General features: G+C 53.0%; 1 protein-coding gene across 2 annotated transcripts; it reads right to left on the bottom strand.

Annotated features, from left to right (window-relative positions):
* Positions 1 to 1,494: 1,494 nt before the first annotated feature.
* Positions 1,495 to 11,098, bottom strand: CCDC43 (coiled-coil domain containing 43). 2 transcript variants are annotated; one of them, XM_059869245.1, is made up of 5 exons: positions 10,615 to 11,098; positions 7,116 to 7,203; positions 4,824 to 4,959; positions 4,176 to 4,231; positions 1,495 to 2,864 (listed from the first exon to the last, which is right to left on the bottom strand). In XM_059869245.1, the coding sequence occupies exons 1-5, from the start codon at positions 11,089 to 11,091 to the stop codon at positions 2,677 to 2,679; spliced, it is 945 nt and encodes a 314-aa protein (XP_059725228.1). In that variant the 5' UTR covers positions 11,092 to 11,098; the 3' UTR covers positions 1,495 to 2,676. The 2 variants fall into 2 exon arrangements, with proteins under 2 accessions (XP_059725228.1, XP_059725229.1); XM_059869246.1 differs by having other exon boundaries at positions 2,776 to 3,446; positions 4,117 to 4,231.
* Positions 11,099 to 13,722: the final 2,624 nt, after the last annotated feature.

Below are 13,722 nucleotides of genomic sequence, written 5' to 3'. Positions count from 1 at the left end.
ACAGCTGTGACCATAACATCAGACATGCCAAGGGAGCCAGAGTAGGGAATGCTTCTTCCCTGCAAATGTCTCAGCTCCAAGCTCTGCACTGCCAGGGAAGGCTGATGCAGCAATTCTGTCATTGCATTGGGAATCTTAGGGGTGAGTCCAGAGTATTCCTGCTCTATAAATAACTCCATGCTGTCAGTGCCAGCTGTGCACTGCTGACTGTCCTGAATGGAGCAGCAGTGGCTGGAGCTCCAAAAGCTGAGTTGCTGCCTGCCTGGGCACCTGATCCATGGCACAAACTGCTAGCATGGGAAGGGGTGGGCCCACAGTCCTGGGGGGCAGGGGCAGGACCGTGGGGTGGGCAGAGGGTGCAGCCCTGCAGCCTCATGGGCTGGGAAGCATCAGCTCACTTTGAGTTTCCAACACTAGTGGTGCTGCTTCTGGCCACAGTTCCACTCTGCCCCAGGACAGCTGCTGGAAGCCACAGGGCTGGACTTGCCCTTGCTCTTGATCCCTGTCCCTCACAGAGTGCCTTGGTTTAGCCAGAGACGTAAGAGCCTGGGCCAGCCCTGTGCCTGGCTGGGAGTGCAGGGGACAGTGGTGCCCTGCAGAGGGATCTGCAGGGCTGTGGGAGCCAGTTCCCACTGTGTGTGTGACTGTGCCCTTCTTGCATCCATGCGGACTCCCATGGATGTGCACACACAGAATGGTGTAGCCTGTTGTTCCTGGACAGGCTCTGGAGCACAGCAGTGGGCAGAATGGGCTCAGGGCCTCCTCCCCTGAAGAGGTGAATGCTGCCCTTCCCTGGACCCTCACAACCAAAGGTCTCAGGAGGCCTTGACAGCCTCAGGTGGGCCATGCCATGCAGATAGGCAGCTCCGGCCCTCAGCTTGCAGTTTCCTTGGAAGCCAAGGGCTGGGCAGTTCAGTGCCAGGTCACAGAGCTCTGGGAAAAGCCACTTCAGCTGACAAGGATGGGCAGCAGCTGCTGCCACAGCAAGTGGGATGCCAGCAGGAGGTGAGCTCACCCATGGTGCCAGCCTCCTGAGCCCTGCAGGTGGCCAGGGCTGCCTCAGGCAGAGCCAGTGCCTCGCCCAGCCTCAGCCCACGGCTGGTGCACAGGGCTCCAGGGCATGAGGATGTGAGAGCTAGCCTGTGGAGCTGGGGCTGAGTGACACCCCCTCCCTCAAGAGCTGCCCTCTGCCCTGTTCCACCGCAGTCCCACACCCTGGCAGCTGCCTGAGCCACCTGAAATACCAACCAGGAACCAGCACAGTGCACCAGGCCAGGCTGGGAAGAGAGCCCTGGGGAGCAGCACAGCTGGGTCAGCTCCCAGGAAAGAGGGCACCACAGCCCTGAGAAACAAGGCATGAATGAAGCTGCATCTGCACCAAGGCAGCAACAGGCAAGCCTTCAGAAATGCTGCTGCCGGGCAAGGGGCCAGCAAGGACACAGGACACACCACTGGCACTGCCATCATGAATGGCAACATCACTCAGGAACCGACTTTTTGGCCAATCAAGATTTATTATTCAAGTCCAAAGATAAAGCAGCTGGAGACTCACACACACACAGCAGCAGCTTGAGGGGGAGGCCTGGCCCCGGAGTCAGAGCGGTGCTGAAAGCGGCGCTGGGCACCCTGGGAGTGCAGGAGCACAGGAGCTCAGCACAGGTCACCTCACAGCAAACACCTGGAGCATGCTGCAGCACAGAGCCCAGGCACACCCGTTCCTCCCACAGCCCCTCCTTCCCCCTCAGTTCACAGGATTAGTGTTCTCCTTCCCCAGCAAGCAACACCATCACAAAAAGGCTGGAGCAGCAGGGATGAGCCCTTTGGGGGGAGGAGCATTCAGGAGGAGCACTGCAGTTCCTGATGGCAGCTGTGCTCAATGGGCAGCGACCCCGGTGCATCCCTGGCTCACCCTGCTTGTGCCAAACCAGCTTCAAAGCTTCACCCTGGCAACAGCTGTGGAAGTAACAGTCCATGTTCACGCCACAGAACATCAGGGAGCACCATTTTCCACTCTCTGGAGTCCTAAAACTGTGGTAGGAGTTTGGTTTGCTGCTGCTGAGGCCAATGCTCCTGCCCAGGTGGTGTTTCCCTCACAGTTCACAGGTGACTGCAGTTCAGCTCCATTTCACACATCCCATTCTTCTGCTGCAGCCCAGCACTGCCCCGTGCCCAGCTCAGCTCCAGTCCTGCTCCCCAGCCTGAGCAGGGCTGGAGTGTTGGCCTCAGGGATTTGCAAAGACATTTTTCAAGGCTTGTGTCAATGAATTCATGTGTGCCCCGGGGCAGCGTGTCCTGCCTTGTGACAGGACAGGCTCAGCTTAAACCACAGCCAGTGCAAGGGCTGCTCCAACACCATGCTCTGCTCCCAGGTGGTCAGAAGTAAAAATGGATCAATTTAACAAGACAGACATAACCACTTCACCCTTCTTTGGTAGAGACACTGGCCACGAGCACTGACCGGGACACTGATACCACAAGCACAGGGCACACTGAGTCCAGGAGCTGCTCAGAGATTCTGTTCTGCTATGTAACAAAACAAAAACAAAAAGAAAAAAAAAAGGCACCACTTTCCAAGAACTGCTCCCAGCCACGTGCCTGGAATTCTTGCTGCTTTTTAAACACACACCATATTCAGAATTAATTTTATCCTTTGAGAGTCCAACTGGAAATCACCAGCTACCGCTTCCGCTCGCCTTTCTGTGTTCGTTTCTTCTCCTTCTCCTTCCGCTCCTGCTTGGCCAGCTTGTCCTTCTCCCTCTGCAGTTTATCCTGCTCTTTCTTCTTCTGGAACTCATCCCGCAGCAGCTCCCGCTCCAGCTTCCTGGCATTCAGCACATCCTCCACGTTGGTGTTTCGGAACAGCGCTAAGGGGGCAGGCTAAGGGCCAGCAACGCTCTGGCTGAGGGCACCTGAGACAGTGCCTTGGCACATGGGAGGTTTGTTCTACCTCGCCCCTCACTTTCTGACTCCCTACTTCCTCACCAGGCAGGGATGGAATTGGGGAATGAGGAATGCAGAAAGGAGAAGGAATCTCTGGTTGCTTTTCCAGAAAGAAAAGTCAGGTTGAAAAAATATCCACTCCTAGAGAAGGAAGGGTCTGGAGCACAAGTTGGATGAGGAGTGGCAGAAGGAGCTGGAAAGGGGCTCAGCCTGGAGAAAAGGAGGCTCAGGGGGGACCTTCTCACTCTCCACAACTCCCCAACAAGAGGGTGCAGCCAGGTGGGGGTCGGGCTCTTCTCCCAGGGAACAGGGACGGGGCAAGAGGAAACAGCCTCAAGCTATGCCAGGAGAGGTTTAGGTCGGATATTGGAAAAACTACTTCATGGAAAGGGTGGTCAGGCATTGGCACTCGGGGACAGGGGTTAGTGGTGGCCTTGGCAGTGATGGGGGAATGGTTGGACTCAGTCTGAGAGAGCTTCTCCAACCTTGGTGATTCTGGTTTTTTCCTAGAAAAAAGAGGTTGCCTACTGGTTCTTAAGACTGATGTGTAAAAATACATGTCAAACCTCTACAAACATGAAAGGAAGCAAACACCCAGGGCACAGCCTCGAGTGGGTTCACTGCAGCTGTGTGTGACATGTCTGAACACATACATATGTGTACATACATGTGTGTATGTGCAGACAGACAGGTACACACATGTCCCTAATGTAGGGACAAGAATAACTTAGGTTTCGTATTTAATTATGTGATAAAACCTGCTTCCATCTTAAATTTGCCACCTGGGAGCTCAAGGATGGTCCCAATTCTGAGACAGACACAGGCCCCTTGGTCCTGCCCACCCTGAGTGTTCAGCTGCACCATGGCCTGCCAAGCTTCATTCCTGACAATCTCCCTCTCTGGACACCGGTTAACATTAACCTGATGTTCTGGGGGCACTGTCCTCATCAATAAGCATGTTCTATGAAGCTGTAAAAAGGTGGAAGAGGGAAAGAGGGGAGGAGAAGGAAATGCATGGCAGGGTTGGTGTGAGTGCTGCACACTGAGCACATGGACTGTTACTGTCACTATGAGCAAGGTCAGGGGACACAGAGAGAAAAACCAATCCCCAAGCTTAAAAGGTGGCCCTACAGAAACAGGGAGACCAGCACAGGGAGAGAAGGATGGGAAACTCACCATGGAGGCTGCCTGCCTGCCTGCCAAGCAGCCTGAGTCACCAGGAATGCAAAGGATACATTTTTCTGATCCAATATTTACAGCTGCCGTCAATCCATCCTGTTCATCCCCACCAGTGAGAGAATTAAGGAAACACAGACATCAGTAATGATCTTGTGCCTCTCTACAGCCACACTTCACTTAAATAACAGCCTTATAAAGCCAGGAAGAAGCAGCTGGACTCTCACAGACCAGGTATGCACAGCTCCCACCCTCAGCTCCTGCTGCTCCAGGGCCAGATGCAGTTGCCCACAATTCACTCTGCTGAGCAGGGAAGAGCTCATTCTTCAGCACCATGAAGAGTTAACTTCTAACACTCCCACTCCACACACTCTCTCTGTAAAGGATTATTTCAGCAGATTTCTCCTGGAAAAGCAAGAGAGATCAGCACCAGCTGAGGGATGGGGGCATTCATTGCTCTCCTGCCACACACCTGGGCTGGGCAAAGAGCCACGGCCACGTGCTGCTGGGGACAAACCCTCCCAGGAGCATCTGCTCACAGCCCTCCACAAACAGGAGCTCCCATGCTTTGTCCATGGCAGTTATTTTATTGAAGAAAGACTGCAAAGCTTCCCCAGCAGACCCTGCAGAGCTGGGAGGGCATTGTTTGAGGAGGTTTAGAGCAGCTAATGTCCCTCAGAGCCCCCAGCAGTGCAGGAAAAGGATATTCCTCCTCGTCAGTCACGTTGGCATACTGGGCCAGGAGCGCAGCCTTCCTCTGCTTCTCCTCCTGGGACACCTCCTTGGGCTTCACCACTATCCTGGCCTGCTTCTCCATCATGCTGGCAATGGCCTGGACCTCATCTGGCAGAAGAGGAGTGACAGTGTCAGCCCAGGGCACAGACAAGGCCACTGAGGCCCTGGTGTCACTCACTGCCTGCTCCCTCTGCAGCTCCACCCAGAGGGAGATGTCTCACCCCAAAACACCCCTGAGCTTTTCCCAAGGGCACCAGTGGTGCTGTCAAAGCCAGCTGCTTTGGGGAATTCCAGCTGGGATCTGGGAGAGATGGAGCTGCTGAGGAGCCACCTCAGGGCTGGCTAGGGCCAGCATGGGGCTGACACGCTGAGGTGACAGGTGATGGCACCCTGTGCTTCTCTTGGAGGGGAATTCCCTGGGCTGCACCCAGCCACCACCAGACACTGTTATTCCTGGAGCAGACATTGTTATTCCTGGGGTAAGGGAAGTTTCACAATGAAACTGGAATCAGTCAGGCCCTGGCTAATGAAAATCCATTTGACTCCAAATCACATTCTCTTCTGCTTCAAAGCAGCTTAATAAGTTTATTTAATATGTACTTAACCCCCATCAAAGAGAAATTCTGAGAACCTGAAGTGAGGGATCAGTTCCATGCTCTCCCTTTCTTTTCAACCAAGAGAAACCAACAGCTGATTTACCTTTTAACACTGAAATTCCACTGCCCATTTCCTAAAATGGCATCTGGGTTTCGACACCAATTTTTTTTTAGTCTGTTAATCACTTATCATCAGGACTGTTATTCTGAGTGGATACACACTTCAGTGGGGATTTATTCTTTTATGGAACCCCTGTGATATAATTTCACCCTGGAATTTCATTAATCCAGACACACTGTGCTGCCTTTTTATAACAAGAAAAATCCCTGTGGGTGAGCACTGTCAGGAGCAGGAGGAGCCCAGCAGCAGCTCCAACAATCCTAGTCACTTCCTCAAGAGGAATTTATTTTATTTAATGCATGGAACAGCATTAACTTCTCCCTGTCCCCAGCCAAAGGCAAGGTGAGGCCAAGAGCAGAATTCCAGGATTTCTGGAGAAAGCCACTGAGCTGCTGAGTGGTGGAGCTGCTGTGTCCATGCAGGGGAGAGGCAGAGGGGGTGCTGGGGCTGATGCAGTGACCAGGGACTCGCTGCCAGAGCCATTCCTGGGTGACATCAGGCACTGACAATGAGCTGTTTGCAACCAGAGGCAACAAGAAAATGCAAAACCAACAAAAAGCAGGATTTAGACCAAAGGGACATTCCATTGTCAGGATCCCCTGTCAGGTCTGTGCCACTGCAATGTCACTGATCCGTGCTTGAACCACAAACCCTCCCAGCTCACAGCCCCACTGCACAAGGGACCAGGACAAACCTCCCCACGCACGGACAGGGCCAGTCTTGGCTCCCAGCTGAGGACAAGGGATGGATTCAGGGAGGGGACACAGGCACAGTGGGGCTGGGGAAGGAGCAGCCTCACAGAGCTTCCTCCAGCAAGCAGTTATGGCAAAAAAAAGGAGAGTGGTAAGGGAAAATGTTGGAAATAGAGTGGGGTCAGCAGCAGCAGCAGGGACAGCCCAGCTCTCACAGGGGCACTGCAGTTGGACAAACCAGCTGCTTTCCAGACTGCCAGAGACAGAAGCAGCACAGGTTTCTGTACCATAATAGCTGCAGTGCCAGCACTGAGCAGAGACAGCCCTGGACGTGCTGGGAAAAGAGGTTTCTGAAAAAACCACAGAATGGTTAGGCTGGACCTTAATAACCATTTCATCAGAAAAAAAATCCTGTAGAAAAAAAAACCCCACCAACAAAAACCTAAACCACACACACACAAAAAAAATCCCAAACAAAACAAAAACCAACCAAAAAAACAAACAAAAAACCAAACAACCACCACCAAAAAAAAAAACCCAAAACAACAACAGAAAGCCAAAAACCCCACAAACAAGAAAAAAAAAAAACCAAAACCAACCACTTTTCCCCTACAGGATGATAAACCCAAAGAGCAGCAAATGCTGGGGCAGCCCAAAGTGAAGCTGCTCATCCCCATGCCAGGTGAAAGAGTAACTGAGCAGCAGTGGAGTGAGAGGCAGGTCAGACCTGCAGCCATGGGGCAGCATTGGTTTAATTTCAACCAGGACAAACACAAAGTTCCCTTTGAGGTGAGGCCCTGCAGGTCACACCCCACTGAGGACCAGGGCACAGCACCCCAAGGCACAGCACTCTACCTTCTTTCTCCTCTTTGGAATCAACGACCTGGGAGACAGACCACCTCTCCACAACCTCCCTGCACACATCATTCAAGAGATCTTCTTCCTAGAAAGGGAAAAGAGACTCCTCAGATCTGGAACAGAGTTGGCTGCTTCAAACAAGTACCAGTCACCTCGGGATCTCTAGCTGGTCAGAATGACTCTGAGATACCTTAGAAAAATCTCTTTTCTTAGCTCGGTGGTCGAAGAAGGAGTCAGAGCTTTTCATTTCTTGGTTTCAAGGCTGTTTATTGTATCTTATCTATAAAATTTTTTCTTTTGTCTAGCTGAGGTCTGCTCAGCAAGACAGTCAGAGGCACTCTGCCTCCCCTGGGGCGGTGTTATCATACTACAAACTACTTATACAATATTTACAATTACTTTCCAATACCTATCACCTATGTTAGACAGTGAGCTTCTACTCTAAACCAGTCTAAAAGTGCCACCATCACAGCAGAAGATGGAGGCTAAGAAGGAGAAAGGCTGGACATGCCCAGATTTTTCTATCTTGCCTCTTGAACTCTCATTCTAAAAACTTCAAAAAATCTGGTTTTCACTCTGTGATAAATTCACTGTCATTCTACTTAAACTTTGTGGCTTATAATCTTTCATATAAAGGTTGATAATTGTTTTTTCTAAGGGCTGAATCAAAGGCACAGAGGTCTTGGTCTCTGTGCCAAGGTCTCTGAGCTTTCTGACAGGGTCTTGCATCCTCCAGGGCAGCCAGAGGAATTTCTTGGGTTCTTACACAGTCACACAAGAAAAGCAGCAGCTACAAAGGATCTGCACACCCAGCAGCCAGCTCAGGAACAGCTTTTCACCCCAAATCTGCCTGTTAAACACATACAGGACTCTGGTTTCCCTGGGATGCCTGGTCACTGTGCACATGGACACTCTGACACACGTGGGTTCCACAAGGGTGGCTGTGCAGGTACAGCCACAAGGCCATTGGGGGTCTTGGCTCCCCAAGCCTCCTGCCCTGCATCCTCTCTCTTCCTGAGCAAGGCCACAGGGAAGTGACTCAGTGCTACCTCCACACCAAGCTCATGGAATGGAATAAATGACATGGGATAAATCACAGCTCAGGGCCAGTGCAGAGCTGGAACCCCTGTGCTGGTGCTGAGAGACTATCACCTCCCACCTGCAGGGACATCCTGGTCCCCCTTGACCCGCCTGGAACATCAACCACCACTTAGAAGTGGCAGTGGGACACATCCCCCTGCTCCGGCAGGGCCTCCTCCAGGGGCTGCAGGAGAATCTCTGTTTCCACGTGGATCTCCAGGGGCTGCAGGAGAATCTCTGCTCCCACATGAATCTCCAGGGGCTGCAGGAGAATCTCTGCTCCCACGTGGATCTCCAGGGGCTGCAGGAGAATCTCTGCTCCCACGTGGATCTCCAGGGGCTGCACTGCTGCCTCACCATGGTCCCACCACAGAATCTCAGGGCAATCCCTGCTGTGGTGCCTGGAGCAGCTCCTGATCCTGCAGAGCTCTCACAGCTCCTCACTCCTCTCTCTAGCTGTGCTCCTGCAGGTGGTTTTTCCCCTGCTTAAATTTGTTACCTAAAGGTGCTGAATGTCTTGGAGCCCACTGGCATTTGCTCCATTTTGTTGAGAGCCAACACCACTGATGGGGGTCACAGAGCTCAGGGGCCACCACCAAATATTTCCAAACAAAGAAATGATGTTGGTTTGGCATTCAGTAAATACAGAAAAAAAAATCAACCATGGAAAATACAGTGAGGTGGATTCTGTCTGGTTTAAAGAGAAGAACTGGACAGAAATAGAACTCAATTTTAGGTTTCTTGATTAGGAATGGTAGAAAATCACTAGTGCAAGACATGATCAGGACTGAGGAACCATGGACATGACAGCAGATGTCACTTGAGATGTCACCTTATTTTAATAGTGTTTGTGAAATACAAACAAGTGAACAAAAAAAATCCCCTGTAATTTGTGTATGGAGCTAGGAGAAGAGAGTTGGCAAGAAAACCCCCAAATTCACCAAACAAAACACTGTTTCAAAAGTCAGTACAGAAATAAGCACATAGTCTAAAAATAAAGAAACAAAAAAGAAATTTAAAAAGAACGGACTACAAAGAATAATTACAAAGTCTGAGGGTTCAAGAGACAAAAATGTTTTACAGGAATGGCAGAAAAATCAAAGTGAGCCAGAAACAGCAAATGAGGCTCAACTCATGGAGTTGAGCAGCCCTGGACTGGAGGGACCCCACAGCTGCTCAGTCCTGGCAGCAGCAGCACAGAAGGGAACTGAGCACTGAGCAGAAAAGGGGAAACAGCAGAAAACTGGAATATCAGGAAAGGGGAATATTCCAGCCAGCACTGCTCAGCCAGGACACACTTGCCAGGCCTGGAAAGGGCCAGGCACAGCAATGGGGATGGAATGAAGTCTGGTAATTACAGGGAGGTTAATTAACCTCGACTGCAGAGCAGCACTTTGCAAAGACATCTGGCTCCATCCCTCAGGAGGCACCGTTTGGTTCTCAGGCTCTTTTAGGCTCCAAGCTGTGCTGCCACGGCTGAAGGAGCTCCCTGCTGTGCCCCAGGGTGGGGAAGGGACAGGGACGGCAGGAGAGGGTGCTCTGGCTTTTAGGAAACCCTAGAAGTGGGATAGCACAGTCAGTGTACAGGAGGAATGGTGTCATACCTGTGATGACAAACAGCTGATTGGACCCTCCCAGTCCCTCTGGGTTTTGTGCTCCCACACTGATATTTTGGGAGGAAATGAGTGACAGCCACTGAGCAGACAGTTCCCAATAGGAGCACTACTCATGATTTAACCTTTTACACTATGAAACATCCATTTTTGAAAAACCCCGAAACACAGACACTGTAAAAATCATACAAGGAGGATTGTCCAAGAGAAATCCCTCCCTGCGCTCTCCTGGCTCGCAGGAACCCGGCAGGAGCAGAGGCAAGCGCTGCCCACCCACGGCTGTTCCTGTCCGTCCCAGCCCCAGCGGGATCCGGTTCCTGACAGACACCGCGAGGGTGAGGCACCAGAGCACCGCCCCAGCCTCCTCCAGAGCATTTACCATGAAAAGTCACCTCTCGATGCCCACCTGGCACTGCCAGACCGCCCAGCTCGGGGTGAACCCTGAGCGCTGCACCCAAACCAGGGGGATCCCCGCGAACAGCCCCTTCCACAGAGCTCCCACCAGCCCGAACCTGGCACAACATCCCCAAACAAGCACCGAAAACCCCGCAAGGCTCGCGGGTGGGGGCAGAAAAAGTCCCTGGATGTGGTGTCCTCCCACACCAGGGGTAACCCGCTCCGGGAAGGGACTGATGCACCCAGGGCTGCGGAGAGCCGCCCCGCCCGTCCTCCCCCGGACCCACGGAGCCCGTGGAGGCCGCAGCCCCTCGGCGGGCTGCAGGGGAGCCCCGGCGCGCTCCTCGGCACGGGGCGGACGGCGAGACCCCGCTGGCTCGGGGCCGCGGAGCGACCCCCGCCCTTACCAGGCAGGCGGCCAGGACGGCCCGCAGCGCCTCCAGCCGCTCCTCGTCGCTTTCCTCCTCTCGCAGCAGCCCCTCGATGTAGGCGCCGTACACGGCGCGGTCCAGCCCCAGCGCATCCAGCCGCGCTGCGAGCCATGCCGGGAAGGGCGGCGGCTCTGGGAGCAGGATGGGGGCCGGGATCGGGATCGCCATCGCCATCGGGGCCGCGCCCGCCCCGCCGGGCGCCGCCATCTTGGGCCTGCAGAGGGAGGGGACGGCGGCCGCGGCGGGACAAAGTTGTGGCGCAGGCGGGAGCGGAGGAAGCGCGGTCGGGGTTGGTGCGGCCGTGCCCGGACGGGAGCGGTGGGGCTGGGCGGGCGGCCCGGTGTGCTCGGTGTGCCCCGTGTGCGCCCCGCGCCACCTGCGCCCCTGGCACAGCCTCTCCTTCTCCCGGAGAGCGGCTTCGCCAGGAGCGGCGTGTCCCTGCGCGGCCGCCATGCGGGGCGGGGCGGGCGGCGGAATTTAAACACGGACAAGCGGCGGGCTCCCGGCGGCTCGGGGCCGGGCAGGGCCATGGCCGGCACGGCCTCCCCTCGGCCCCTCCGCGGACAGTCTTTCTACCTGGACCTGCCGAGCGGCCGCAGCGCCCGCGACCTGGCGGAGGCCATCGGGCGGCTCGGCGGGGTGAGCGCGGGCCGGGGCCGTGAGGGGCTGGGGGTGACCCGGGGTGACCCGGGATTGCGAGGTCCCTGCCAGTGCGGGTGGTCTGGGGGATGTCTTGGGGCGGCCTCGCCCCTTTACTGACTCTGCTCATTTTTTTAATGTTTCCTAATTTTCTTGTTTTTCCGGTGGGCCGGTTCCCTCCCCGGCTCCCCCCGCAGCCGGAGCCCTGTGGGGCTGTTGGAGGTCGCGCCTGTCCCCGCGCTCCGGCCCTCGGGGGTCCCCGGGCTTGGGACCGGCCCTTCCCTCCCGACACTCCTGGTGTTCAGGTCCTTCCCTCCCAACGGTGTGCTGGCCTCTCCCTCCCACCGTTCCAGGTGTTCCTGGTCTGACCCGTGCTGGAAGGACTGGTGTGTGTATGTGTTTCTGCTTCCCATCTGCCCTGTTGTCTGTGGAGCTGCTTGCCCAGTTGTTCCCTTTCTCCTTTATTTTTTCTAAAACTGGTTATGTTCTCATGGGGACAGAGCCTCTTTCCCTCCCAACATTCCACGTGTTCTGGCCTTTCCCTCCTAACATTCCAGGTGTTCCAGGTCCAACCAGTGCTGGAAGGACTGGTGTGTGTATGGGTTTCATCTCTGCTTCCCTCCTCCCTCTGTGGAGCTGCATGCTCAGTTGTTCCCTTTCTCCTTTATTTTTCTAAAACTGGTTATGTTCTCCTGGGGATAGAGCTTCTTTCCCTCCCAACATTCCAGGTGTTCCTGGCTGCCTGGTCTGGCCGGTGCTGGTGACCACCATGAGAGCAGCTCCCAGGGGTGGGGAGCAGCTCCCTGGCCATGGAAGTGCTTCCAGTGGTGGTCACTTGATCCTGGGAGCTCTTCCCAAGGGCTGGGAACTGCCTGCAACTCCTGGGGGCACCTCTCGGAGGTGAGAACTGGTTGTGGGGTGATGGGTGCCCCATCAGCCAGTGAGGTTCCCTGGCACATTTCCCAGGTGGTTGTAACTGGTGCCTGGTTCCCTCTCATCGCTGACAACAGCCTGGGGCAGTTTAATTTTTTGGGGAAGTTGTGGGACTTCCAAATGGAGTTCAACATATGGTAAAGCAGGGAAATGCCAACCATGGTTCTTATCATGGAGTGGTGTGCTTTTCTCATGATTTTCCCAGAAAAACCATCTGGACCCTTTTCCCTGGGAAGCTGTTATTTGGGTGGATCCCTGTGGCATTCTTCATGGCCTCCAGGCTTCCTTGCTGCTGATATTCCTCAGCAATTCCTTATCTCCTGTCCCACAGCCCTTCAAAAAGTAGCATCACCCCAGTCCCTCAAGCTGGAGCTGAGCATGGGGCTGTACCTGTTGTTCATCTTTCAGCCTCCTTATTGCTCTTGTGCACAGTTTGGTTCAAGCAGTTGCTGCAATTTGTTTTCAAGCTTTTTAATCTCTGAGGTGATCATCTCATGTAACCTCAAAATTTAAATCCTCCAATGTACACACTTACTATTGTTGCTGTTAGTAATGAAGGAATGGGATTATTTTGGGGTTGAGAATGATTTATTGTTTAGATAAATATTAGTTTTAGAGGTTGTGAGATTTTAAAGGAGTAAGTTGTTGGTTATAGTTCAAGAGTAGTTATAAGTTTTTGTTACAAGACAATATATAACTTTTTTAACTAATAGATAGATGTTACAAGGTTTATTTTGCTTTTTTGACTTATTATCTTTACTTAATTTTGTTGTACTGTGGATACTTTTGTCTAATTGGCTTCTGTTTTACATGTACACATATGCTTTTATTGTAACTTCTAAGCTCTTAGCTTATTCTATACAACTACACCGCTACATTATAAACTTTTCACTATCTTATTAATATAGGTTATCATTTACTTAAGACATGTTCTTACAACTATAGCAACATAAGTTTATGATTTTTCTGCTTAATGTCTGTGTATTGTATTTTTATATTAATCTAAGCTTCTTCTAAGGTTGTAGATTAAATCCTTCAGTGTTTGTGGAAGTTTCTGTTTTTCTGATTCCCACACACACTGTGGAAAATCTTTTCATTCTTGCTGATGCTGTGTCCCTTCAGCCCTGAGCAGGTGTTGGCTGCACACACATGTGGGGAAGGTGACTTGCACTGTTTTCCCCTTCATGAATTGCACCTTTGTCCTGAACTTGCTGGTTTCTCTCTGCCCTCCCCCAGATGTGCCACACACTCCTGAGACATCTCTTTCCCAGCTGGGCATCCTCAAGTCTGAGAACCCCATGCTCCCAGCAGACAGCTACTTCTCTACGCAGCTGCTCTGTTACTTGGAAATCATTTTAGACTTTGACCATCCTTCTGCTCCTATCATACACCATCCTGGCCCTCTCTCTCTGAAATGAGGTCCTCTGGCAGTGGAGCTCTCATGCCTCTGGATTCTGTGGGGATACCCCACAGCCACTGTCTGTGAAGGCAGCAATATCTGAGCCCAGGTTC

The sequence above is a fragment of the Haemorhous mexicanus genome, chromosome 28, assembly GCF_027477595.1.
Source record: "Haemorhous mexicanus isolate bHaeMex1 chromosome 28, bHaeMex1.pri, whole genome shotgun sequence".
Taxonomy (NCBI): domain Eukaryota; kingdom Metazoa; phylum Chordata; class Aves; order Passeriformes; family Fringillidae; genus Haemorhous; species Haemorhous mexicanus.
The sequence above is the reverse complement of the archived record's forward strand: the minus strand, read 5'-3'. Positions and strand labels throughout refer to the sequence as shown.